Below are 27591 nucleotides of genomic sequence, written 5' to 3'. Positions count from 1 at the left end.
CACAAGCTACATTTTAATAGGCGGGTGGGGGGGGGGTGCGAACCAAAAGATTTGTGAGGAGAGAGTTGACGATTGAGCGGCGTGCTCATAGCGGTGTGCCGTGGAGTGATTTGGGTCCGTGGTGGTGGTGGGCGGGAGAGGGATCTAATTCATGCGGTATTCTTCTGCGGCGAGGCACGGCCGTGAATGTTATCGTGGGGTACTTTAAAAGAAATAAATACATTTTCGCCTAGAAGATTACAGAAATAAAATGAAGCCGCTTAATGAAAATGTTATTCTATTCATAGAAAGCTTACGTATTTATCACCCCCCCCCCCTTTGTTAGCTTTAAATAGTGAAATTAATCATGCGTCGTATAATTTAATGTAATGGCTTTCGTTTGGTTGTGGGCTTTCTTCTCTGCTGTCTGTTAATGCGTCGTTCGGCACGATTTATCAGCGAGTTTTAAGGGAACACGATTTCACCTTTAACTTTTTTTTAATCATCCCGTGCCGTTCGCGTGCGGCATTTACATTTCTTGTCGGGGGAGAAGGATTGGTTACGAGCTTGTTATTACTTCTCGATATCGGTTCGCCTCGATGGAACATGTCAGAGACTACCTTTTGCAGACCTCATGCGATTGATGACATTCTATATTCTTACACGTTTTTTACAAAAAGTTCACAAACCTATGGATTATTTTAGTTTTTTTTCTTCTAAATTATGATTGCCATTTAGAAATACCACCACGGGACACGGACGAGCAGCGAGCACCTCGCCTGAGAACGTTGGGCGACAGGATCAAATGGATGCTCGGCGGATTTTTTACATTGCATGATAATGACAGACTGAGTAGGCCTTCATCCAGCAGTGGATTGATTATCGATAACGATGGTGGTGGTGATTCGATAATTTTGTGCCCTTACATGTATGTAAATCATACGGGGGGGGGGGGGGGGGGAGACAGGACGTATGAGACAGGCAATAGAATCGAGACATTACAAATGGGAAACAAGAATCAATTCTCAAATCAAACCATGACCTTGTGTCGTGACAATGCACGGAATTAACGTGAGGGTGAATCTTCACATACTGAGCGTGCCTACATGACTGTGTGTATGCGCAAACGGGGCAAAGATCCCCCGTGTAGTCTCAACGGATTGTTGGGGAAAGTGTTATTGGTGAGCACCTCACTAATAACGCCTGACACCCACTGGAACAGCACACGAGGGGGTGGATGGCCAGCACCACGCAACGGGACTCCTTTGTCTCCCAAGTGGCGATGTCTGCACACCGCACCACGTACTCATTTGTAGCTGAGTCGACCTGGGGGGGGGGGGGGGGCCCAATCGTCACCGGTGTTGGCCGTGAGCGGGACTCGAGCGCGGAGTCGCCCGGGTTCGCAGCGCAATGCGCTAACCGCAATGCCACCGAATTTAAAAGTATTAGCATGCACGCGCACATTGACCTATCCAAGGGTGCACCTCTGAAATATGGCCTGTAAAAATGTTTAAAGTGTAGCGCCAACGTAACTCAAACCGCTAAAGGAAATATTACTCCGCTGGCCCTGGGCACAGGGCCAGCGTGTGGCACGTGGGCCTCTTTATAAACACCCTGCGAGTGACCAGCCAGCATCCATGTGCTCCGCTCAGAGTCCACCATTCTCTTTCTCGCGTTAGACCTTTAGCCCTTTCACGATACTTACTGGGAAGGGCCTCGCGGGGGTTACAAAGAAAATGATTCGGTGATGCTGCTGCTGCGTTGGCAGTCGTGTACAAGCACAATAAACAACGATTCAACAAGTTCGTCAATAGCAACACTGCGACCTTACTAGAATATACAAATAATACGCAACAACTATCATTCCTACAATGTAATTTGTATATATATTTTTTGCACATGCTATGAAAGTGTGCCCATTGCCCGAAACGTCACCTATTTTATTGTTTTCCTTCTTGAAAAGCCACGATGTATTCTTGACGAAAGTGTTGAGTTAAAAAGAAATATTTTATATTGATTTGATTTGAGATTGATTGATTGATTATTATTATAAAAAAAATTTACACACGAAGAATGATCGGGCTTGGGTTTGGTGGCTCACGAACACACACGCGTGCGTGGGGGCGTGTTGCCGCTCCAACGTGGGACCTTTTCGACAGTCTCAAAGCATGAACACACAAAATAAGAATAGGCTGCCTCTGGTTGTAGGCCAACGAGTTTCAATGACGACGCATGTATTATCAGAACGTGTTTATTTGCATGTTCACCACAAGTACGTGTGGCTCATGCAGACATTATTCATTGCAAACGGTTTCTTTAATGGTGTTTTTGAACATCTCAACACCTCTGTTTTAGTGCCAGAAATAGTAAAACCTCTTCTTGTTTTTGTTCCGCGGATTGCACAAAAAAATTGTCTGGGAAGCGTGCGAGCGTTTAACACGGCGTGGAAAACAAGTGGAGGTTTTACCCTTTCTGGCAAAAGAAAAACAGGTTTTAAGATGTCCAAACACCAACTTCATTAGCTTTTGATACTGGCAAAGAAAAGGCCCCCATGATATGTTTAACACGGTTGTTGTTGTTGTTTTACAAATGTCCCATTACCCTTCCCTAGAAAAACCTTTCAAAGAAGGCAGGAAGGTGGACGTGTGTGGGCCCATCTTGAAGGTGGAACACAAGACCTGCCGGACTGCGTAAGACCAAATCAAGAATAACAATTTTTATTTATTCATGAAAACTGAAGGAATTCGGAGCTGTTCCTTAGGAACTGGGCTTAGGGGGATATTTCAGGGTGAGGGGGGTGGATCTTGTGGTGGTGGGGAAAGTGGGAGAGTGGGAGTGTAGCGGCTAGCGCGCTGGGCTACAAACCCGGCGACCCGAATTCGATTCCCGCTCACGTCCAACACCGGTGACTATTGTCTGAACCGGTCCTGGGCTCTTACCTCTAGGTCGACTCAGCATCAAATCAATACCTGGTGCGGCGTGTACTGGCCACCCACCCCATCGTGTGCAGTGCCGGCCTTCATGAGTGCTACTTGCTAACAGCACCTGCCCCAACAGTCTGTCGTGGCCATACGGGCGGATCTTTGTCTTTGGTTGTTCAGAGTTAGAGAGGGGAAGAGATGAGATGAGAGGAAGGGGTCGGAAACATTGCTCCATAAGCTGTTCTCACTGTATGCAGCACAAAATATAGCCGGAATTGTTACTCCCTCGCTGGTCCATTAAAGGAATAGGTGGCCACGTGTATATATAATGTATGGAGTTGCATGAAGGCTCAATGATGATAGGAGAGATGGAAATGATGATGATGGCGATTTCAATTATTGCGGAATGCAGGATGAACAAAGATTATGATGATGATGATGTTGTTAGTGTTCGTGACAATGTTAAGCAATTCGAATGATTATTTATAAAGCTTCAATTAGAGATGATGATGATGATGGTGACGATAACGATTGCACGATAATCACGAATTACTCGTAGTGTAAATGATTCCACCTTGTCTGACCCTTTGTGTTCATGTGCTTTGAAGAACAGCCATCGCCTGACACAACACCTGTTATATGTTTTAACTTTTTTTAAGGCCACGGGGATATTGACAAACGTGTTATTTACGTTGCTTGTGCACCTATTGCCAACGCGGTAGCGGCAGCAGCAGCAGTATCACCCAATTATTTTCTTTAAACAGTTTGTTTTGTGGTTGCAGTTAGACGCTTCATGAATCCAAATTGCATTGCATGCTCATGACGATGCATACAAAAGTGGGTCTTACCTGCTGCTGTTGATTATCATGATGAAGACCACGATTGGTTCAGAAGCGATCCTACTGGGAGACTATGATGTCATTGATTACAATAGTCGTGATGTCCGTTCAAAGAGTGGCCTCGCCGACGAACGATCGCAATCATCTTGACGACGGTGAATTAAATCAAATCTGTAAAGGGTGAGAAGAAAAAAAAGCGACCAAAACCATAGCGCAGGGCTGGGAAACCGTGAGTTTAAAACCAGACAGACGACCAAATGTGTCAAAAAGCATACGCACATTTTACCCCGCCCTCACCCCTCCCACCTGATTAAAGCTCAGCCTCCTTTCTGAATCCTTATCTCTCTCTCGCACGATGTGCCGTGTCCTTTCTCAAGGACGTCGGTAGTAATCGCGGCCTTCCTTCCGTGAAGCTGCTGTCCATGGCATTCGCTCAAGAGCTCTGCGTTAGATACTCCCAGATGCGCGAGGTTGCTTGGAATGCTTTTGTAACTTAATTGGCCTTCTTCCATGGCTTCCCACGGCACCTATACTGTTCCCGGCCATAAAACATTTACGTTCAATCCCCCCCTTTTCTCCGCTACGTGTCCAAGAAATCTAACAGCTTAGCGTTCTCCAATGAGTATTATGCAGCGCCTTTTTGTGCCTGCTCTTCGTAATACAATTAATAATTCTAACCCCTTGTAGTCAAGTAAACAACAAGACGAATCCGGATGCAACATTTAAACACCGCCGTGTGCGGCTGTGGTAACGACTCCCCCCCCCTCCCATTGTGACGACTGCATACTCACAACGTCCATACACAAATCTGGCTGTCGCCTGATGAAGCTAGTGCTAATAACTGGCGAAACGTCGTACTCTAGATTGTAAATGTTGTGGCTTTGCTCTCCAACACACCGGTGTTGCTGTACTAGTGACGAATTGGCACGTTCTGTTTACGTGACAAACCTTACTAGTTGGCTGTGTCGGGTGGTGGCGGGTTTAACGACACATTTATATATATTTACGCGATCTAACCCAACAAACCTCTATTATGGATGATATTGGTCGTGACAGCCTCCTACTAGGTGTTAAACTGATATACAAACCGTGTAAAGTCGCTGGAAGGATCTGGACAGACCCAGAGGTAGTTAGAAATCAAGAGGATGGGCGGTCGCAGTGTGTCCTGTGACTCTACGGTGGCGAGATGCTGACCACCACGCCGGGTATACAGGAGGCCCTTGCTTCGATCCTGAACCCTGACGCCTGCTGCTGTATATTTGGAGTTTGCATGTTTCTCTCTCATCATCATCACGGTGGCTAGGAGATGTTAACTACCTCGCCTGGTATACAGGAGGCCATGGGTTCGATCCTGAACCCTGACGCCTGCTGCTGTATATTTGGAGTTTGCGGTGTCTCTTTCCTTAGTGGTCGCGTGGATTTTTCTCCGGGTCCTCCGAGTTTTCCCTCCACTTTTAGAGACACGCGTTTAGAGTATTTGTAGCTGCTCGACATGTCCACATGACAAACCACTAAATTGAGCTATCATTTGTGGCCAGGTCGCTTCCGAAAAAGAGTTATATAGCCCAGTGGGCCTTACCTGGTAAAATAAAATAAAAATAAAAATCGTAAATACACACAGGGCGAGAGCGACAGCAGAATTGCACGATCGACAAAAGCGGCTCGTACCGTGGCTAACTCTGCGTGTTTGGCGTCTAACACGCGCGGTTTAAAGTTTGTTTCACACTGACGGTCCCGTGCCCTCCCCTTTACACAAGGTGACGCTCTCAGGCCGCACTGCCGTTGCGTGGAATACAACGCGCGGCGTTGTGCGATGCTGCGTGACGCTGCGCAATGTTTGCGTTGCTGTCTGATGCTGTGATGATGCTGTGTGATGTCTGGCGATGCTGTGTGCTGTCTCGCGACACCGTGTGATGTATGCTCTTTGGTTCTATTGGGTAAAGTCACGTAGGTGAAAATAAAATAACAAAAAATCACGACGTTTCGGCCACAACACAAGCGGCCTTCATCAGGTGAAGGGGCGAGACTGTCTGGAGGACAGCGCTGGAGTGAGAGAAGCCACGCTTAGATCACGACCTTTAAGCTGTGTGAGAAGAAAACAAGGCGCCTTGGCATTCACCGAGGCACCTAGTACTAATCAAACAGGATAATTTAGCGAAACACAACCACGCTCAGACAGCGGACCTTTAAACTGTGTGCGAGCAAACAAGGTGTCCTGACAAAGAAATTAGCATAAAAAATAGCATTTGATTGGCCGATTTTAGGAAAGAGGTGGTGTACGTGCCGGTGGACTTGGTACTAGGTGCCTCGGTGAATGTATATGCTCTGACTTTAACATAGCTATTTCTGTGACCAGTTACAAGCTAATCACTCAGCTATTTCAATGCTAAATTCTATGCTAATTCCTTTGTCAAGGGGTACCTCTGCGGATGTGTATACTTTAACTTAGCTATTTCAATGAGCCATTTCAATGCTAAATTATATGCTAATCCTTTGTCAAGGCGCCTTGTTTTCATCTCACACAGCTTAAAGGTCGTGGTCTAAGCGTGGCTTCTCTCACTCCAGCGCTGTCCTCCAGACAGTCTCGTCCTTTCACCTGATGAAGGCCCCTTGTGTTGTGGCCGAAACGTCGTGATTTTTTGTTATTTTATTTTCACCTACGTGACTTTACCCAATAGAACCAAAGAGTATGGATCCTAGCAGTCACGAAAGCTTTAAATCTAGAACCGTGTGATGTCTTTGTGTAGTGTGTGGGGGGAGCGGTCGTGTCGTGGTTAGCGCGATGCGCTAGGAACCCGGCGGCCCGAGTTACATTCCCGCTCACGGCCAACACCAGTGACGATTATCTGAACCGGTGCTGGGCCTCTCCTAGGTCGACTCAGTCTCAAATTAGTGCCTGGCGCGGTGTGTAAACATCGCCACTAGGGAGACAAAAGCGGCCGGGCGTGGTGTTGGCCACCCACCAACTCCCCCTCCGTGTGTCCGTTCTGGCCTTGATAGGTGCGCGCTAACAGCACTTGCCCCGACAGTCTGTTAAGGCTATACGGGGGATCTTTGTCTTTATTTTTTTGCCTCTGATGTTGTATGATGTGATGCTGTGTCATGTCTGTGACGCTGTGTAAACACTGTGACGCTATGTTATGCTGTGTGGCACTGTGTGCTATCGTGTGACGCTGTGTGATGCTGTTTGATACTGTGTAATTACTCTGACGCTGTGTGATGCTGTGTGACGCTGTGTGATATCTGTGACGCTGTGTGATGCCTGTGACGCTGTGTGATTCTGTTAGATGCCTGTGATTCTGTGTGATGCTGTGTGATGCGTGTAATTGTGTGCGGTGCCTATGACGCTGCGTGATGCCTGTGATGCTGTGTGATGACGCTGTGTGCGTGATGAGGCTGTGCGATGACGCTGCGTGATGCCTGTGATGCTGTGTGATGACGCTGTGTGCGTGATGAGGCTGTGCGATGACGCTGCGTGATGCTCTGTGATGCTGTGTGATGACGCTGTGTGCGTGATGAGGCTGTGCGATGACGCTGCGTGACGCCGTGCGACGTTCGTTCCCCCCACGCAGGGAGCCCTTCACGATTTTCTCCGGCGGCCTGGTGGAGGGCAAGGCCAAGCGGAGCAGCCTGTCGGTGATGCATGGCAGGAACATCACCGTGCTCGAGATGGACTCCAACATCGTCGACTTCCTCACCTTGTGCGAGACGCCTTACCCCAGCGGTAAGCTCCCGTGACCTAATCAATGTACGACAGTCAAGGGACGGCATTGTACGTATGTTGAACTTCTTGTATTGTGTTTCTATCTGCGTGAACCAAAGAACACGAATTCCTGCAGTCACGAAAGTTTTGAGTCGAAATTCTTGCGCGTATGTTGAACTTCTTGTACGTATGTTGAACTCCGAATCGGAGGTGAGCGACTCGGCCGTGGCTCAGGTGTCAGGCTCGTGGACCACGCTCAGAGGCGGCTCGAGTGGAGCGCGTGGCCCTGAGCTGGCTCGCCTGAGCCAGAGCCGAGCTTGAGGCGAGCCGCGGCGAAGAGTTTGGGCGCGAGTCTCCGTTTTCCAACGGGCAGTTGGGGGGTGGTGGTCGTGCGCCTACTGAGCCCGTGGGAAGAATCCATAGTTAATGAGCGAGCCGTTAAAGGGCTGTAACGTTAATTTTGAAGACTTTTGCGACACCCGTGGAGTGCTTAAAATCAAAATCGACGGTCAAAGTGATTGTGATCACAATTGCGCGCGTGCGTACGTAAGTGATGGTAATTGGATATTAATGTATGTATACACATGCTTGTAGTCTCGGTTGGTCACAGGGCCATTCTCATTTATTGTAATTAACCGCAAGTAATTCCAACCAATTCTCAGAAGGTCCCAAAAGGCCTCCCCGCGCGTGAAGCTAAGCGCAGATCAGTCGCCTGGCGCTGTGCGGGTGAAGAATCATTTACGCTGATCGATTGCAATCGCGCAGCATCGACGGCAAACGAATTGCGATGATTACACGTTCATCCACAAACATTCCGAGGCGATCGAGCCCTCAGCCAAGAGTACTCGGGGTTTTATTGCCTCAGCCGGCGAGGTCCCCCTCCCGAATATCGAGATGAGCGGCTCTCATTAAAATGGAACCATATCGCGAACAACCGCATCCAACGCCCGCTCCCTCCGGCGGCGGGGACCGAGCTGCATTTCGCCACGCGACTGCCAAAGCCACCGCTTGGCTCGCAGACTTGAACTTGGACGTGTGTGCGCTGTGCACACACGTGCCATACGCGAGTAGTGGCGGTTCAGTTACGTGGACATTGCGTCGCTGCGATTGTAAACTGCGCAACACTAACGGGGAACAAGCGCCGACGAGAAATGGCGTCGGCCCGGCTCGTAGCTGCCTTGTCCCTCTGCCCGTCGTCTGCGGCTCCTGAGTCGTCCTCCCTCTCTGTCGCTGTCTCTGTGCAAGGACGAGCGAGTGCTTGCACGGCGTCGGTACGTTACAAGTTGAAACGATCGCCGTTGATGGAAAATAAGAAAGGGTTTTACCCTTTGTGGCAATAACACATGAAGTGTTAAGAAGTTCAAACACCAAATAGAAATATTTTGCAAGGAATCACGTCTGCGCTATATCTATTGCAAGAAAGGGTACAACCTATTCTTATTATTCTTCATTTATATACTGGCAAACAGGTCCCATAGATATAACTGCGCTATAAATGCTCTGATACTGGCATTGTCTTTGTACTGTTCGCCTTTTGGCTTCTTCTGGTCTGACACTGGTAGTGAGATAAGGCCGTAAAGAAGGCTGCTGTCTCTGGTGTAGTCCAATCAGTTTCAAAGATAATGCATCAAATATTAATTAGCAGAGCGTGGTTGTTTGCATGTCTTTTCCCACAAGTGCCGCGTGTTGTTAATGCAGACATGGCGCCTTGCAAAGATGTTTCTATTTTGGTGTTTGAACATCTTAACACAACTCCTGTTTAATTGCTGAAAAGGTATCCCATGGAACATTGTTTAAAATTAAAAAAGTTATTTCATTATAAAAAAATCAGGTAGAAAGGTTCAAAGAAAATAACAAGAAAATAGCAAAAACTACGACGTTTCGATCGCAACACAAGCGTTCGTCATCAGGACGAGGGGGTTAGCTTCTAAAGGTAAGCTGTTTATGACTGTTTGAAATGGGCGTAGAGCCCAAATGTCAGCAGCCTAATGTAGGTGGTGGGCAGCGACCGCGACGGTGGTGGGGTTTCCCACCAATCAAAGGGCTGCCCGGTAAAAATTAGCATGTCAATGTAAGATCGTTGAGAGGCCTCCATGGCGGGCGCCCTCCCAGCAACATAGCCACCGCGCTCGCGGAGCCCCAAGGAAGCGGCGGGCTTTTATTTTGTTTTCCGCTCGCGCATCCCGGTTAAGTCGTTTCATTGACTTGATGGATTCGCTCCGTCGAGTTTGGCGGCCCGGCACGTTCAATCCGGCGCGTCGAACGGAGCCCTCTGACGTGCGCTCTCAGGTCGCAGAGGTAATTGATGCGCAGGACTGATTGATCGACCGCATTAACGGCCGGTCGAGCGTTGTCAACTTGTGGAAATGAAGGAAGCGTGCGGCTGTAAATTGCACCGATCGATGGATTAATGTCACGGATTTAATTGTCACGAGTCATTTGAACCTCGTTGGTGGCACATCAACCTTGCTATGACTTGGGTCTCCCCAGAGCAAGAGACATTTTTAACGTATTAGTCGGCCCTCACCTGGTTTTTATTTATGGGGCGACTGACTGCCTGCATCACCAGTTGTAAGACACAATGTTCAGACCAGAGCCTGGTCCACTCTGTCCAAACAGTCAGTGCCACGGCAGTCAACATATTCACCGCAGCTACATCAGCAGCAGCGGCTACAGCAGCAGCTAGAGCAGGAGCCGTAGCTAGAGCAGCAGCTACAGCAGTAGCTACAGGAGCAGCTACAGCAGCAGCTACAGCAGCTTCAGCAGTAGCTACACAAGTAATAGCTACAGCAGCACCTACAATGGCTACAGCAGTAGCTACAGCAGCAGCAGCAGCTACAGCAGTAGCTACAGCAGTGGCTACATCAGCTTCAGCAGTTGCTACATCAGGGACTACAGCAGCTTCAGCAGTAGCTACAGCAGTTACTGCGGTAGCTACAGCAGTAGCTACAGCAGCAGCTACAGCAGTAGCTACAGCAGTTGCTACAATGGCTACAGCAGTAGCTACAGCAGTGGCTACATCAGCTTCAGCAGTAGCTACAGCAGGGACTACAGCAGCTTCAGCAGTAGCTACAGCAGTTACTGCGGTAGCTACAGCAGCAGTAAAGCACAGAGCTGAGCTTCTCATGTGCTGTCACTTTCCCACCCTCGGCTGTGGCGCTGCTCTTTGCACGCACGGGGGACGGCACCGTGCCCCCTTGATGCGGCCTCGGCTCTTTCACTCGGCTCGCTCAGCCGGGCAACGCCGTTGACTCTTATTCGGAGGGCTCGGCAAAGTGAGTTGGAGTTTATTTCACGGACACCGCCTCAAAGTACTGTCAACGCCGTTCGCTTGAACCGATACCCACGTTCTGAGATATTCGTTCAAAGGAATGTCACGATCACGGGACCTCCCTTGTCAGTATCTAAATCTAAAAATAGGTTTGACCCTTTCTGGCAATGAAACAGGTGTGAAGATGTTAAAACACCATACTGAAACCTTTTGCAAGGAATAATGTCTGCATTATATGTCTGCAGTATATGTAGTTAATGCAGACATGATGCCTTGCAAAAGGTTTCAGTTTGGTGTTTTAACAATTTAGCACAACTGTTTTATTGCCAGAAAGGTTAAAACCTATTTTTAAGGAATGTCACGAGTTAATCTTTTGTTTATACATACGTCTCAACGTTCAAGCTTGTGTGCTCGCCCTGAACCTGAAACCGGGGGACAGCTTTCCATCACTCTGAAAAAAAATATCCACCAGTGTCACGTAAATCATCGGCCCAACAGCGTCCATTATACAGCGGCACCATATTTAAAATGTTATCCACGTAGGCCGTTCTTCAAGTCGGCCGTACGGATGACATTGGGAGGGTGCCGGATCTGGGTGGTGGATAGAGGAGAGGAGTCCACCTGGACTGTGCAATGACATCTAGATAAATTATATTTTACTATGTGAGTCTACGGGTATCTGTGCAAGTCTATGGGTCTCTTTGTTAGTTTACGGGTCTCTATGTGAGTCTACGGGTCTATGTGTGAGTCTGTCGGTCTCTATGTGAGTCTACGGGTCTCTGTGTGAGTCTACGGGCATCAGTCGATCGAGGGAATGAATTCCAGGCGACTGGAGGTGCGGTAGAAGCGACGTCCGCCCCCCGTGTCCGGCTCAGAGAGACTCGCGGCTTGACATTGACGAGGCAGGCTGGAGATTGCGATGAAGGGATGTATGATAGAAGATAAAATCAGCCGAATTGCTACATCACAGGACGGCGATGGCTTTGGTGGATGCCTTCATCCTGCGTTGGACTGGTAATTTCTGATTGATTGATGATCATGATATATTTCAACAGGTTTAATTGAACTTCTGCAAAAGAGATCACCCGAGGCCAGTCTTGGCTGGGTAAAGGAGAACATGATCGTGTTATGGTTGTCACTGTCGTCATCGTTGTTGTTGTTGTTGTCGTGTTGTCATTCAGATTTCCAAGACCCTTACGCGGTGGTCGTGTTGCTTGAAAAGGACATGGTGGTGGTTGACCTCACGCAAAGCGGGTGAGAGATGTGCCACTGAAACACCGCGCGGCCCACCGAATTTGAAGCAATCTCGAGCGTCGTTGTGAATATTAATAAATGGATAGATAGATAAATAAGTGAAAAAAAGCGGACAATATGTTAAAAAAGTCATTGTCTGCTCATTTTTATTTCTCACAGTGAGGCTCATGATTATTTTGAGGTTTTGTATGATACCATTTCGTGTTCAACTGGGACCCACATAGTGCAAATAGAGGGTCCTGGGCCTGTAAGAAAGAGAGTTCACCAGCGGTGATTCAAGCGAGCGTGACTCTGCTGATGAGACACTGCATGCCGAAACCGATCCAGAGTTTTTTTCTGCTGATGCGTTGCGTCCGAAGTATTTACACGTTGCGTCAGAAGTATGCGGGGACATTTTGTGCAATTAATTGAGTGGCTTTTTTGGCTGGATGCAGTATCATAATGTTTAGCTTTACGTAGCGTCACCGTTCATGCAAATGATATCTCACAATCGGTGAGGAATCACAGACGAGCAGGACGGCAGCAGCCGGGTGGCGAGCCAGTGCTACCAACAATTGCCAAAGCTCTGCAGTGTTCTATCTATCGAGATGTTTTCAGTCAATGAGTCCTTACATGTGGAAGGAAACTGGAGAATATCCACGTGGGAGCTCTTGCCTGGTTTTAAATAACGTTCACAATCCATGCTTGCGTACCATTACTATTATAATTATTACTCATCGAGGCCACCGAGGTTTGTGCTCCCAGGACAGTCCTGCCAAATTGTTCTGAGCAGCAGCGGGCAATGTTGCTGATGCAGCTGCTTGTACTGTGTGTAATCCAATTTGAATAAATCTCAGCTAATTCCTTCAGCATTGGGATGCTTTGCCAATGCCAGTTTACGTTACACATTCACTTAGCGTGCGTAAATTGTCTGATTCTTGTGATGCTAAATATTATTACACCCTTTTTGAAGGCGTTACGGATAAAGACCAATTTGCCCAAAGTCTGGCCTCGCATATATATTTACATCCCTTGAGGACCAGGATGCTATTGATGAATGTGTCGGAGTCGCTGTCATTTGTTCGATAACATGCTGGTATTGGAGACTGCAGAGTAATGTAACTGAAAGTGGAGTCAGGAGAGATGATATGACCTTTGACCTTCAGACCTCACTGGCTCTTTGCCTCATTTTGGAGGAGCTGCTGACGGGCTTGGCTGTAGGCCAGACGTTTACCCTCGGTTGTGTCTGTAGTGACCTGAAATGAATCTTGAATAGTTTGCTATTAAAATGTCAAAGAGCGTTTATTATTCATACATGATGTGATGTAAACATTAGGCCAAATTACCCAGAATGCACCAAATCTCGTCAGATCTCGCTGACGTGAGAGTGGAGTGAGACACGCTGAATGACTGAACATAGAGGCGCAGTGGTGGCACGGGCGGCAGGAGGTCTTGTAGCTGACCCTGCTGGTGATGGTGGGAAGCCAGTGGAGGAGGAAGTGGAGGCAGGAGATGTTGTAGCTGACCCTGCTGGTGATGGTGGGAAGCCAGTGGAGGAGGAAGTGGAGGCAGGAGATGTTGTAGCTGGCCCTGCTGGTGATGGTGGGAAGCCAGTGGAGGAGGAAGTGGAGGCAGGAGATGTTGTAGCTGACCCTGCTGGTGATGGAGGGAAGCCAGTGGAGGAGGAAGTGGAGACAGGAGATGTTGTAGCTGACCCTGCTGGTGATGGAGGGAAGCCAGTGGAGGAGGAAGTGGAGACAGGAGATGTTGTAGCTGACCCTGCTGGTGATGGTGGGAAGCGAGTGGAGGAGGAAGTGGAGACAGGAGATGTTGTAGCTGACCCTGCTGGTGATGGTGGGAAGCCAGTGGAGGAGGAAGTGGAGGCAGGAGATGTTGTAGCTGACCCTGCTGGTGATGGTGGGAAGCGAGTGGAGGAGGAAGTGGAGGCAGGAGGTCTTGTAGCTGACCCTGCTGGTGATGGTGGGAAGCCAGTGGAGGAGGAAGTGGAGACAGGAGATATTGTAGCTGACCCTGCTGGTGATGGAGGGAAGCGAGTGGAGGAGGAAGTGGAGACAGGAGATGTTGTAGCTGACCCTGCTGGTGATGGTGGGAAGCCAGTGGAGGAGGAAGTGGAGACAGGAGATGTTGTAGCTGACCCTGCTGGTGATGGAGGGAAGCCAGTGGAGGAGGAAGTGGAGGCAGGAGATGTTGTAGCTGACCCTGCTGGTGATGGAGGGAAGCCAGTGGAGGAGGAAGTGGAGACAGGAGATGTTGTAGCTGGCCCTGCTGATGATGGTGGGAAGCGAGTGGAGGAGGAAGTGGAGACAGGAGATGTTGTAGCTGACCCTGCTGGTGATGGTGGGAAGCCAGTGGAGGAGGAAGTGGAGACAGGAGATGTTGTAGCTGGCCCTGCTGATGATGGTGGGAAGCCAGTGGAGGAGGAAGTGGAGACAGGAGATGTTGTAGCTGACCCTGCTGGTGATGGTGGGAAGCCAGTGGAGGAGGAAGTGGAGGCAGGAGATGTTGTAGCTGACCCTGCTGGTGATGGTGGGAAGCGAGTGGAGGAGGAAGTGGAGACAGGAGATGTTGTAGCTGGCCCTGCTGGTGATGGTGGGAAGCCAGTGGAGGAGGAAGTGGAGACAGGAGATATTGTAGCTGACCCTGCTGGTGATGGTGGGAAGCGAGTGGAGGAGGAAGTGGAGACAGGAGATGTTGTAGCTGGCCCTGCTGATGATGGTGGGAAGCCAGTGGAGGAGGAAGTGGAGACAGGAGATGTTGTAGCTGGCCCTGCTGATGATGGTGGGAAGCCAGTGGAGGAGGAAGTGGAGGCAGGAGATGTTGTAGCTGGCCCTGCTGGTGATGGTGGGAAGCCAGTGGAGGAGGAAGTGGAGACAGGAGATGTTGTAGCTGACCCTGCTGGTGATGGAGGGAAGCCAGTGGAGTAGGGAGTGGAGAGAGGTGAGAAAATCTAGACGAGGATCACAGTCTCTGTGGACGATGTGGGTGACCATGGTTTGGCAATTGTTTGGAGTTTCTTGAGGTGCCTAACGCTTGCATTCCCGTCGGTTGCAGCTACCCAATCTTTGAAAACCCCTACGCGATGGACATCCACGACTCACCCGTCACGTTCTGCGAGTATTTTGCCGACTGCTCGGTGGAAATCATCCCGGCGCTGTATTCTGTAGGAGCCCGTCAGAAGAAGCAGGGCTTCAGCAAACAGGTCTCTCTTCGTACTACATCAGAAGCAAAGTTTTCTGGCGGAAATTCCTGCCTGCCTGCTTTGGCGTGCACCAAAGTGCGCATGCGGCGGTGGTGACGTCGACGTTTAAAAATTCGTTTCTGAGAAAAGTGGCCCGGATGGTCCAAATAGCCTATGGGCCAGAGCAGAATTGGATATCACCCCAGTTGGATATCACCCCAGTTGGATATCACCCCAGTTGGCTAAACTTTATTCCTGCCCATGTACAGTGAGGGAAAAAAAAGTATTTGATCCCCTGCTGATTTTGTACATTTGCCCACTGACAAAGAAATCATCAGTCTATAATTTTAATGGTAGGTTTATTTGAACAGTGAGAGACAGAATAACAACAACAAAATCCAGAAAAACGCATGTCAAAAATGTTATAAATTGATTTGCATTTTAATGAGGGAAATAAGTATTTGACCCCTCTGCAAAACATGACTTAGTACTAGGTGGCAACACCCTTGTTGGCAATTACAGTGGTCAGACGTTTCTTGTGGTTGGCCACCAGGTTTGCACACATGTCAGGAGGGATTTTGTCCCACTCCTCTTTGCAGGTCTTCTACAAGTCATTAAGGTTTCGAGGCTGACGTTTGGCAACTCGAACCTTCAGCTCCCTCTACAGATTGTCTATGCGATTAAGGTCTGGAGACTGGCTAGGCCACTCCAGGACCTTGATGTGCTTCTTCTTGAGCCACTCCTTTGTTGCCTTGGCCGTGTGTTTTGGGTCGTTGTCATGCTGGAATATCCATCCACGACCCATTTCAATGCCCTGGCTGAGGGAAGGAGGTTCTCACCCAAGATTTGACGGTACATGGCCCCGTCCATCGTCCCTTTGATGCGGTGAAGTTGTCCTGTCCCCTTAGCAGAAAAACACCCCCAAAGCATAATATTTCCACCTCCATGTTTGATGGTGGGGATGGTGTTCTTGGGGTCATAAGCAGCATTCCTCCTCCAAACACGGCGAGTTGAGTTGATGCCAAAGAGCTCCATTTTGGTCTCATCTGACCACAACACTTTCACCCAGTTGTCCTCTGAATCATTCAGATGTTCATTGGCAAACTTCAGACGGGCATGTATATGTGCTTTCTTGAGCAGGGTGACCTTGCAGACGCTGCAGGATTTCAGTCCTTCACGGCATAGTGTGTTACCAATTGTTTTCTTGGTGGCTATGGTCCCAGCTGCCTTGAGATCATTGACAAGATCCTCCCGTGTAGTTCTGGGCTGATTCCTCCCCGTTCCCATGATCATTGCAACTGCACGAGGTGAGATCTTGCATGGAGCCCCAGGCCGAGGGAGATTGACAGTTATTTTGTGTTTCTTCCATTTGCGAATAATCGCACCAGCTGTTGTCACCTTCTCACCAAGCTGCTTGGCAATGGTCTTGTAGCCCATTCCAGCCTTGTGTGTAGGTCTCAATCTTGTCCCTGCCATCCTTGGAGAGCTCTTTGGTCTTGGCCATGGTGGAGAGTTTGGAATCTGATAGATTGATTGCTTCTGTGGACAGATGCCGTTTATACAGGTAACAAGCTGAGATTAGGAGCACTCCCTTTAAGAGTGTGCTTCTAATCTCAGCTCGTTACCTGTATATATGACACCTGGGAGCCAGAAATCTTTTTGATTGAGAGGGGGTCAAATACTTATTTCCCTCATTAAAAAGCAAATCAATTTATAACATTTTTGACATGCGTTTTTCTGGATATTTGTTGTTGTTATTCTGTCTCTCACTGTTCAAATATACCTACCATTAAAATTATAGACTGATCATTTCTTCGTCAGTGGGCAAACGTACAAAATCAGCAGGGGATCAAATACTTTTTTCCCTCAATGTATATAACATGCATTGGCAATTAGTTACTTGGACTTCATTTTTGCTTATGAAATTTAATCAAACTTTGCAACAAAGGACAAACTGCAAAGTTCAAATTTGTCAAACATGATAAATCAAATACTTGTTTCCCTCACTGTATTTAGGTGGCTATTATTACGAGTTATCTACGTGATTACCCACTCGTTTCAAATGGTTGCCACATAATTTCACTGTTATTAGCCACGTAAAGTCATTTGAACGAGTAAAGTTATGCCACCTAGGGTGGCACCAGCTAGTGAAATATCTGGTCTGGGCTCATGGACTCAAAGGTCATTGCACCTGAGACTGCACCGCTGAGATCCTGGCTTCAATTCCTTGCAGCTGCCTGTCATTAATTGGGGCTCTCCAGTGTAGCTACGAGTTGGCGGTCTCAGCGTGGTCACAAGTGACTTGCACAACAACAACAAATACGGCATCACGTTTGAAATCTGCTCTTAATTTGACTAAACTCGGCTCTTCGTTTGGCTAAAATGCCAGCGCTGAGAATAACAATTTGACTGTCACGCGACGAACCTTATTTTGACACGCAGAGCACGTGGGAACGTCTGACCGGCTGTTTCAGTGGGGTTATTGGAGGTGATAAATCAACTAACACAAGATTCTAAACGACATCAAACGCACACTGGTGCTGCTTCAGTAAACCACATGCCGAGGCAAGTCAATATTAATTAGCGAGCGTAAACATCGACACTGCTTTGTGGTAATGAATGTCAAATAGAAGGGATCATGGATTTGCATGTTAAATAACTGTACGCAAAAAAAATGCATTAAAATTAGTGAAACAAATGCATTATTACGATTATGTTTTTTTTAAAGATACGAATGTTTTTCTTTTAGTGACTTTCCCCAAACTTAATCCCCACTGCGACGGAGAATCTCCCCCCCCCCGCCCCCCTCCCTGGGAGCTGATTCGTGTGCACGCTCCGAATGCTCCCTCGTCCGCGAGCCGAATGAGGCCAACGGGTCACCCTGCCCCCTGCTTTAGGAGTGGCCCATTAGTGGCGGCAGCTGGGACATCGGCAACCAGAGCTACCCAGAGGTGATCATCACAGGGTGAGTGCGCGGGCCCCCTCTTTCCTACTCCTCCTCCTCCTCTTCCTCCTCCTCCTCTCACTCCTTTCTTGGGCGCCACGGTAGATAGCTGTTAACTACCTCGCCTGGTATACAGGAGGTCGTGGGTTCGATCCCGACCCTGACGCCTGTTGTATGTTTGGAGTTTGTGCGTTCTCCCTGTGGTCGCGTGGATTTTTCTGCGGGTCCTCCGGTTTTTCCCTCCATATTTAAAAAAAGCGTTTATAAATATCCACGTGAGGATGAGTCACTTCGTTGAGCTATCATTTTGATAGCCAGCTCACTTCTGAAAAGAGCCATATAGCTCCGGTGGGCCTTACCTGCGAAAATAAAAATAGTTTGTAGAGTTTTTAAGTTCGCAGACACGAACCCCGCTCAACTGCCCGTGAGGTCCAGTCGCGAAATCGCCGTCGTGATATCACTGTCGTGATATGGCCGTGGTAATATCGCCGTGGTGATATCGCCGTGGTGATATCGCCGTCGTGATATCGCCGTCGTGATATCGCCGTCGTGATATCGCCGTGGTGATATCGCCGTCGTGATATCGCCGTCGTGATATCTCCGTCGTGATATCGCCGTCGTGATATCGCCGTCGTGATATCTCCGTCGTGATATCGCCGTCGTGATATCTCCGTCGTGATATCGCCGTCGTGATATCACCGTCGTGATATCGCCATCGTGATATCGCCGTCATGATATCACCGTCGTGATATCGCCATCGTGATATCTCCGTCGTGATATCGCCGTCGTAATATCTCCGTCGTGATATCGCCATCGTGATATCGCCGTCGTGATATCACCGTCGTGATATCGCCGTCATGATATCTCCGTCGTGATATCGCCGTCGTGATATCACCGTCGTGATATCGCCGTCGTGATATCTCCGCAAAGCTGCTGCTACTGTCACGTAAAGTCAGTTGGTCACTTTGGCTCAAATACATTTTCAAGGCGACCTAAGACAAAAAGACCACAATGCATTTTTTCAGCAAATGTGGATCGTTGTTTTTGCATAACTCATAGGGACTGTGTGCTATTTAAATGTCTCTCTGCGTTGTTGTTGTTGTTGTTTGAAACTTATGGTTTTCCGGCCAGCACTACTTCTCTGTTACGATTATGGGTTTGCTTGCTCTTCAGAGATTTGATTACTGTTGGCACGAGCGAAGGTCATGGGTCCCATGGTGGGCGAAGTTGGGACTCCACGGGTATAGTTTCTCGGGGAAGGCGTTGGTGGCTGTGCTGATGACAATGAATCCAGTCCACAGTTGTCTATCACTGCATGGCTGCCGCTGCTTTCAGTCGGTCAAATTTGCTGGAATTTATTTTGATGGAGACCTTAGATGTCAGGACCAGAATGGATTTTTTGTTGTTGCAGAAAGCACAAAGGGCTGTGCGCTTTAAATGCAGCTGAGCGAGTTTGTTTGAAACTCCTGATTGAAGGTCATTCCTTCCCTTTCGTTACCTTCAAGTGTTGATCAGGACCCCCCCCCCCCCCCCTTTCGGCTTCTGTGTGTATTCACCTTTCCAATTAGCAATTAATGACCGGTCTGTTTTTTTCAAATTGCTGGCATGATTAATGTTGTTGAATTTCACATTCGTGTCAAATATGTACGTGACACAGAAAACCCATCACAGCAGAAAACAATTTCGCATGCTGGGAACAAAGGATGCAGTATTTCACATGGAAAAGCTCTTAGCCTTGACTCGGACATTCAGTTCATTTGAGCTGGTAGTCTGGACAATGCTGAGAGCTCTTGTACAACTATTCTTCGTTTCAATTTGGTTTCTCAACTTACACGGGACTAAAACGCCACACATTCGTCGAAAATGTCACCCTAGAAGCAATTTATTCATGTCCCTTGTTCAGAGCACACGCGCTACGTCATTGACGAATGCGTTGAGGGCTTTTTTTTCCTTGTGCACCAACTGGCAAAAGCGGTATCATCCAAAGAATTGCTTTGCCTGAATTTGTCGATATTCCGACATTCAGGTAATATAACGTCAGTTCCAAATATTTGCTCGTCATATTGCAGCGTTGAGCGGTGGGTGCGCTGCTGTGTTTACGGTCGAACGACTGCCCCAGCACCCCCCCCCCCAGCACCCCACCACCAACCCCCCCCCTCCACCAACACCCCACCACCACCCCCCCTCCACCCCCCCACCACCCCACCACCACCCCCCCACCACCCCACCACCACCCCACCACCACCAACACCCCACCGCCACCCCACCACCACCCCACCACCACCCCACCACGATCTCTGGAGCGCGTAGGTTGCCCTTCTGCCCACGGACGTATTGACAGAGCGGTGTAAACAAAACACATCATGTATATTGAAAATATTCGACGCAAAGGTGACAGTGACGTTTCCAGAAGACAAACGGACGTAGCGAGGGATGTGGCGCTGCTCGAGCGGCGAGGGTCAACCGGCGGCGCCTCTCGCCGCGTGGCCCACTGCCCCCTTCCCCGTTACTGAGCGGCCAAGGTTACTGAGCGGAGAGAGATTCACACTTTTATTTATTTATCTCCCCGCCCCCTCCCCCCCCCCCCGCTCAATCCTAGGCACGCGGATGGCTCCCTCAAGTTCTGGGATGCTTCCGCCAGTAAGTGTTGCATCTCGTGCCACACAACCCCCCCCCATCTCTCTCTCTCTATGCAGTGGCGAGTTAAAGAGAGGTGCACGACTCATAGACATCCTCCAGTGAGTCAGAGACAGGCGGACGACTCACAGACATCCTCCAGTGAGTCACAGACAGGCGGACGACTCACAGACATCCTCCAGTGAGTCACAGACAGGCGGACGACTCACAGACATCCTCCAGTGAGTCACAGACAGGCGGACGACTCACAGACATCCTATAGCGAGTCACAGACAGGCGGACGACTCACAGACATCCTCCAGTGAGTCAGAGACAGGCGGACGACTCACAGACATCCTCCAGTGAGTCACAGACAGGCGGACGACTCACAGACATCCTCCTGTGAGTCAGAGACAGGCGGACGACTCACATACATCCTCCAGCGAGTCACAGACAGGCGGACGACTCACAGACATCCTCCAGCGAGTCACAGACAGGTGGACGACTCACAGACATCCTCCAGTGAGTCACAGACAGGTGGACGACTCACAGACATCCTCCAGCGAGTCACAGACAGGTGGACTACTCACAGACATCCTCCAGCGAGTCACAGACAGGTGGACGACTCACAGACATCCTCCAGTGAGTCACAGACAGGTGGACGACTCACAGACATCCTCCAGCGAGTCACAGACAGGTGGACGACTCACAGACATCCTCCAGTGAGTCACAGACAGGTGGACGACTCACAGACATCCTCCAGCGAGTCACAGACAGGTGGACTACTCACAGACATCCTCCAGCGAGTCACAGACAGGTGGACGACTCACAGACATCCTCCAGTGAGTCACAGACAGGTGGACGACTCACAGACATCCTCCAGCGAGTCACAGACAGGTGGACGACTCACAGACATCCTCCAGTGAGTCACAGACAGGTGGACGACTCACAGACATCCTCCAGCGAGTCACAGACAGGTGGACTACTCACAGACATCCTCCAGCGAGTCACAGACAGGTGGACGACTCACAGACATCCTCCAGTGAGTCACAGACAGGTGGACGACTCACAGACATCCTCCAGCGAGTCACAGACAGGTGGACTACTCACAGACATCCTCCAGCGAGTCACAGACAGGTGGACGACTCACAGACATCCTACAGCGAGTCACAGACAGGCGGACGACTCACAGACATCCTCCAGCGAGTGGGTCCGCATGAGGATGACGGCCCGTCGACAGCAAGCGATGCGGAACCCGTCGTCGCTCGGACTCGAACGCCCAGCACCCGCGTATTAACCGAGCCTCTCGCGCTTATCCCCGTGTGCCCCCCCCCCCTCTGCCGCCCCCCCCCCCCCAGTCACCCTGCAGCTGCTGTACAAGCTCCGCACGGCCAAGATTTTTGAACGACCCGTGGCAGCCGGGGTCGCAGTTCGTGACGTCGGCAAGGGTGGCGGCATCGTGCCTTCGCCTGCCCCGGCGGCGGTGACGGTGGACGAGCCCGAGGACCCGTTCGCTGTCCAGCTGCTGGCCTGGTGCCCCGAGAGCCGGATGCTGTGCGTCGCCGGCGCGTCGTCCCACGTCGTCTTCTATCGATTCAGCCGTCAGGAGGCCGTCGGCGAGATTGCGGTACGAGAGACTCGCGCTCGCGCTCGCACGCCGCTGAACTCGTTTGGGCCCCCTTGATGAGACGCCGTGCCCACGGGTTCCACGTGAGTGTCAGCGCCAGTGCCGGATTATCTTGGTAGCACAAGTAGCTACTACATATGTAGTTGCATATGTAGTAGCTGCTGCATATGATGCTACGGGCCCCGCACTTTCATGCGGCCCACGTTAAATGCTTTCAAGCTATCAATTTCGTTTCAGTGATTCTGCACTTGCTCTACTACTATAGTACTATGCCGCCTTCAACTTTCATGAACGACGGGGTGTTTCAGGTTACCGATTTGTCGTATTATCTGGCTGTATAGCAAGTGAAAAGATACGATTACTTTACTATGCAAGTAAAAAATTTGTGTTTTTGAATTTAGGGCCCCTTTATAACATCGGCTACAGGCCCCGCGCTAGCTTAATCCGGCACTGGTAAGCACGTGCATCTCTTGCTTTCCTACCCCCCCCCCCCCCCCCCTGCAAAATATTCCACCCGGACAAATGTCTCGGTGTCCGTGAACAAAAAAGACTGCGAGTGTTGAGCACTTTGCTGAATTATTCATGGCATCCGCACGGTGAATCTGTCCAGTGATGGAATGTGCGCCCCCCCTCCCACACCCAGGTTTCACATTTAGGGGGAGCACACAGAAGCGGAAACGTTGAGACATATAAAAAAAAAAATTATGAACTGATGACATTCTCTTGCACGAATATGAGTCCAGGTGGACTGTGCACCAACCATCCACCGCCCAGATCCGGCACCCTCCCAATGTCATCCGTACGGCCGACTTGAAGGACGGCCTACGTGGGTAACATTCTAAATATGGTGCCGCTGTATGATGGATGCTGTTGGGCCGACGATTTACATGACACTTGTAGATATATATTTTAGAGTGATTGAAAGCTGTCGCCCGGTTTCACGTTCAAGGCGAGCACACAGAAGCTTGAATGTTGAGACGTATGTATAAACAAAAACAAACAAAAACTCGTGACATTCCCTTGAACGAATATCTCAGAACGTGGGTATCGGTTCAAGCGAACGGCGTTGACAGTACTTTGAAGCGGTGTCCGTGAAATCATCTCCAACTCACTTTGCCGAGCCCTCCGATTTAGAGTCAACGGCGTTGCCCGGCTGAGCGAGCCGAGTGAAAGAGCCGAGGCCGCATCAAGGGGGCACGGTGCGGTCCCCCGTGCGTGCAAAGAGCAGCGCCACAGCCGAGGGTGGGAAAGTGACAGCACACGAGAAGCTCAGCTCTGTGCTTTACTGCTGCTGTAGCTACCGCAGTAACTGCTGTAGCTACTGCTGAAGCTGCTGTAGTCCCTGCTGTAGCTACTGCTGAAGCTGATGTAGCCACTGCTGTAGCTACTGCTGTAGCTGCTGCTGTAGCTACTGCTGTAGCTACCGCAGTAACTGCTGTAGCTACTGCTGAAGCTGCTGTAGTCCCTGATGTAGCAACTGCTGAAGCTGATGTTGCCACTGCTGTAGTTACTGCTGTAGCTACTGCTGTAGCCATTGTAGCAACTGCTGTAGCTACTGCTGTTACAGCAGTAGCCATTGTAGCAACTGCTGTAGCTACTGCTGTAGCCATTGTAGGTGCTGCTGTAGCTTCTGCTGTAGTTACTGCTGTAGCTACTGCTGTAGGTGCTGCTGTAGCTACTGCTGTAGCCATTGTAGGTGCTGCTGTAGCTACTGCTGCTGTAGTTACTGCTGTAGCCATTGTAGCTGCTGCTGTAGCTACTGCTGTAGCTGCTGCTGCTGTAGCTACTGCTGTAGCCATTGTAGGTGCTGCTGTAGCTACTGCTGCTGTAGCTACTGCTGAAGCCCCTGTAGCTACTGCTGTAGCTGCTGCTGTAGCCATTGTAGGTGCTGCTGTAGCTACTGCTGTAGCTGCTGTAGCCACTGCTGTAGCTGCTGTAGCTACTGCTGTAGGTGCTGCTGTAGTTACTGCTGTAGCTGCTGCTGTAGCTACTGCTGTAGCCATTGTAGGTGCTGCTGTAGCTACTGCTGCTGTAGTTACTGCTGTAGCCATTGTAGCTGCTGCTGTAGCTACTGTTGTAGCTGCTGCTGCTGTAGCTACTGCTGTAGCCATTGTAGGTGCTGCTGTAGCTACTGCTGCTGTAGCTACTGCTGAAGCCCCTGTAGCTACTGCTGTAGCTGCTGCTGTAGCCATTGTAGGTGCTGCTGTAGCTACTGCTGTAGCTGCTGTAGCCACTGCTGTAGCTGCTGTAGCTACTGCTGTAGGTGCTGTAGCTACTGATGTAGGTGCTGCTGCTGTAGCTACTGCTGTAGGTGCTGCTGCTGTAGCTACTGCTGTAGGTGCTGTAGCTACTGATGTAGGTGCTGCTGCTGCTGCTGTAGCTACTGCTCTAGGTGCTGTAGCTGCTGCTGTAGCTACTGCTGAAGCTGCTGCCTCTGTAGCTCCTATCGCAACTGCTGTAGTTACTGCTGTAGATGATGTTGCTATAGCTGCTGCTGCAGCTGCTGCTGTAGCTATTGTGGCTACTGCTGCTGTAGTTACTGCTGCTGTTGTAGCTGCTGTTGCTGCTATAGCTGCAGTAATTTTTTTGAATCCTGTTTTTGTAATTCTGTGTCTCAGTGGGACCTTCTGTTTGAGCCGAGTGAATCCAGTCTCTGGTCTGGACAGTGCATTTCGGAACTGGTGATGCAGGCAGTCTGCTGGTCCTTAATTTCAAACCGTGTGAGAGCCGATTAAGACTTTAAAAAATGTCTCTCGTTCAGTGTAGACCCAAGTCATAACAAGGTTGATGTGCCACCACCACGACAACGAGGTTCAAATGACTGGTGACAATTAAATCAATGACGTGGATCCATCGACCAGTGAAATTTCACTGTCACATTAGTATGATAATGCGTCCTTCATTTCCACAGGTTGAAAATTGCTCAACCACCCATCACTGCAGTCGATCAATCAATCTGTGCATCAATTAACTTCACAACCAGACAGAGGCACGTTCGGAGGCTCCATCGGACGTGCAGATTGGAAATACGAGAGCCATCAGTCGATTAAATGAATCCATCAAGTCAATGAGCTGTTCAACCAGATGCAAAAAACATGATTTTCCTCTGGCTAGTGGGCTAAAAATACTCCACAGCAATCAATAAAATCAACACCAATCAATTAAATCGATCAGTCAATTAAATCTCATTTCGAGCCACCAACGTTTTAAAACTTAATAAGTGAACGGTTATAGGAGATTGCGACCCACGCAATATGAGCTCCCGTAATGTGTTCATCATCTGTTCATAAGGACTGCATTAATTTTCAGCGAAAAACCGCAGCTGAGGCCTTGTGGCCCTGGGGCCAAGTTCCAGGCCTTCAGATGGAATGGGGGAGCGTTATCAAATTGTAAAGCATTTTATATCCTTATATATATTTTTTAAATTCCCGAAGCAGATGGCTGCTCATAAATAGCACCCTCAGATATCCCCCTTCTCTCTGTGCCGCCGCCTTTGCTTGGCGTTTTCGACATCCGCACTTTTTTTTGCTTCCACTCGAGGTGATTTCCTCGTCGTGGATAGTTCACGACGATCGACATGTGAACATGTTGCGCCTTCTCTGTCTGTCTTCTTCATCAACCGCGTGTGACACTACTGGCTGCGGCACGCCACGTCCCGCTAATGGTAAAAGAATCCCGTGGTATTAACAATGAAGCAATTTTATTTTCTCTAAAAAAAATGCGAAAAAATTTTTCGTCAATTTGTTGGGTTTTCTCCAGGGCAAGTCTCTGTAATAGCAACACAACTTCATGCTATAAATGTCCACGTGATGGGCCACTTTGTTGAGCTATCATTTGTGGAAGCCAGGTGGCTTCTGGAAAATAAGCTAATACCTCCGTGGGCTTTGGCCTGGTAGGATAGGGATGGTTTAGTGTTGTGTTTGTGTGTTGGGAGATTTGTGAACCTTTCTTGTCCTCTGCTCGACTGTCGTGTTTTTGTACTGTTTGTTGTTGTAACGTTCTTACCCGCCCCTACTGGACATCTGCGAAAAAGAGCTTCATAGCTCATCCGATTCCTCCAGGATGAATAAATAGTCTTGTGTTCACGTTTACCCATTCTGCTCCGGTGAGCACGGTTGGCTACATACGGTGCGAAATAAGTTCAACATACGTGCGGTTCAATATACAACGCATCATGAGTTTGCGTACAGTTTTTTTTTGGGGGGGGGGTTGAATGGGTCCCTCATAATTTATACGGAGCGATCTTGCCAATAACATTTGGTCACCCAGACGCATTTGTTTAACAAGCCTGCCCTGCTGACGAGACCCGGAATATCGAACCGGTCCAGGGTGTTTTTTTTTTCTCTCTCTCTCTTGTTTGCTTAAACAAATCCTGTGGTGCAGCATCGGCGTGGGAAAGCCAATAGGCGCATTAGTGTGCCAACAGCGGAGCGATGATCGCTGCTCTGTCTGTGTGTGCAATCCCAATTGAGCCATTTGCTGAGCGATTTTCGAATTTGGCGAATTTTGGGTTCCTGACCGCCGGCACGCAACCCGTTCCTCTTGTTGAACGACGTCACGGGGCATGTGGACGGCGCGCAGCAGCAGTAGCATTACAATTGCTACACGCTGTGGTATTAACCGGGGCGGCTTCTGGAAACCGAACCGTGAGCCCCTACAGCAGGCACGTTAAACCCCATTCCCTCTGTGAGACGTCTGCTAGTTGCGTGGTATTGGGTGTCCCGTTCAGCACTGATTCTGGCGGCTCGGTGTTGATTTTATTCAGCGGAGGCGTCGGCAGCGCCGTTGTTTTTAAAGACGTCGTTACTCACCGCAGAGAACCGTAGCGACACGACCGCCATCACTCTACGAAAGCCGGCGCCAAACTCTGCTGCACGACCTGCCGCGTGGCCTTGTGGGAGCCTGGGTAGCTGATAACGTCATCTGATGACGGATGCTTGTGTTGCGCCCGAAACGTCGTGATTTATTTTATTTTATACCCACGTGACTTTACCGAAAGAACCAAAGAGTACGTCATTTTAGAGTTTTTCTTACGGCTCCATTGCCGAAAACTGGAAAATTCTTAAGCTGCACAAGGTCGAGAGAAGTGCAAATGGAATGCCTCCCATTGAACGTGGCAGTAAATCCCTGAATTTGAACGACATTCGTAGGGATGTGCATCAATGTCCGTGTTTTGCACCGTGCTATGCAGCGACGTCTATCGTGTTCGCCTTCACGACCCGCATTGACCAGCGCGGTGAAGTATGGTTCAATAATCCC

General features: G+C 49.4%; 1 protein-coding gene across 9 annotated transcripts in view; it reads left to right on the top strand.

Moving 5' to 3' along the window:
- LOC116955617 (syntaxin-binding protein 5-like) overlaps positions 1-27591 on the top strand; it is a 223376-nt gene that overhangs the window by 121086 nt on the left and 74699 nt on the right. For all 9 annotated transcript variants that reach the window (XM_032976777.2, XM_032976783.2, XM_032976776.2 and 6 more), the window contains exons 9-15: positions 2591-2669; positions 7312-7463; positions 11895-11967; positions 15019-15166; positions 18043-18110; positions 20689-20729; positions 22064-22332. In XM_032976777.2, coding sequence (XP_032832668.1) covers positions 2591-2669; positions 7312-7463; positions 11895-11967; positions 15019-15166; positions 18043-18110; positions 20689-20729; positions 22064-22332 — 830 coding nt within the window. The remainder of the gene's footprint in view (positions 1-2590; positions 2670-7311; positions 7464-11894; positions 11968-15018; positions 15167-18042; positions 18111-20688; positions 20730-22063; positions 22333-27591) is intronic.

This window comes from Petromyzon marinus, chromosome 60, assembly GCF_048934315.1.
Source record: "Petromyzon marinus isolate PM22_M1 ecotype Great Lakes invasive population chromosome 60, UKy_Petmar_22M1.pri1.0, whole genome shotgun sequence".
NCBI lineage: Eukaryota > Metazoa > Chordata > Hyperoartia > Petromyzontiformes > Petromyzontidae > Petromyzon > Petromyzon marinus.
Note: the sequence above shows the minus strand (reverse complement) of the source record. Positions and strands in the feature narration are given on the sequence as shown.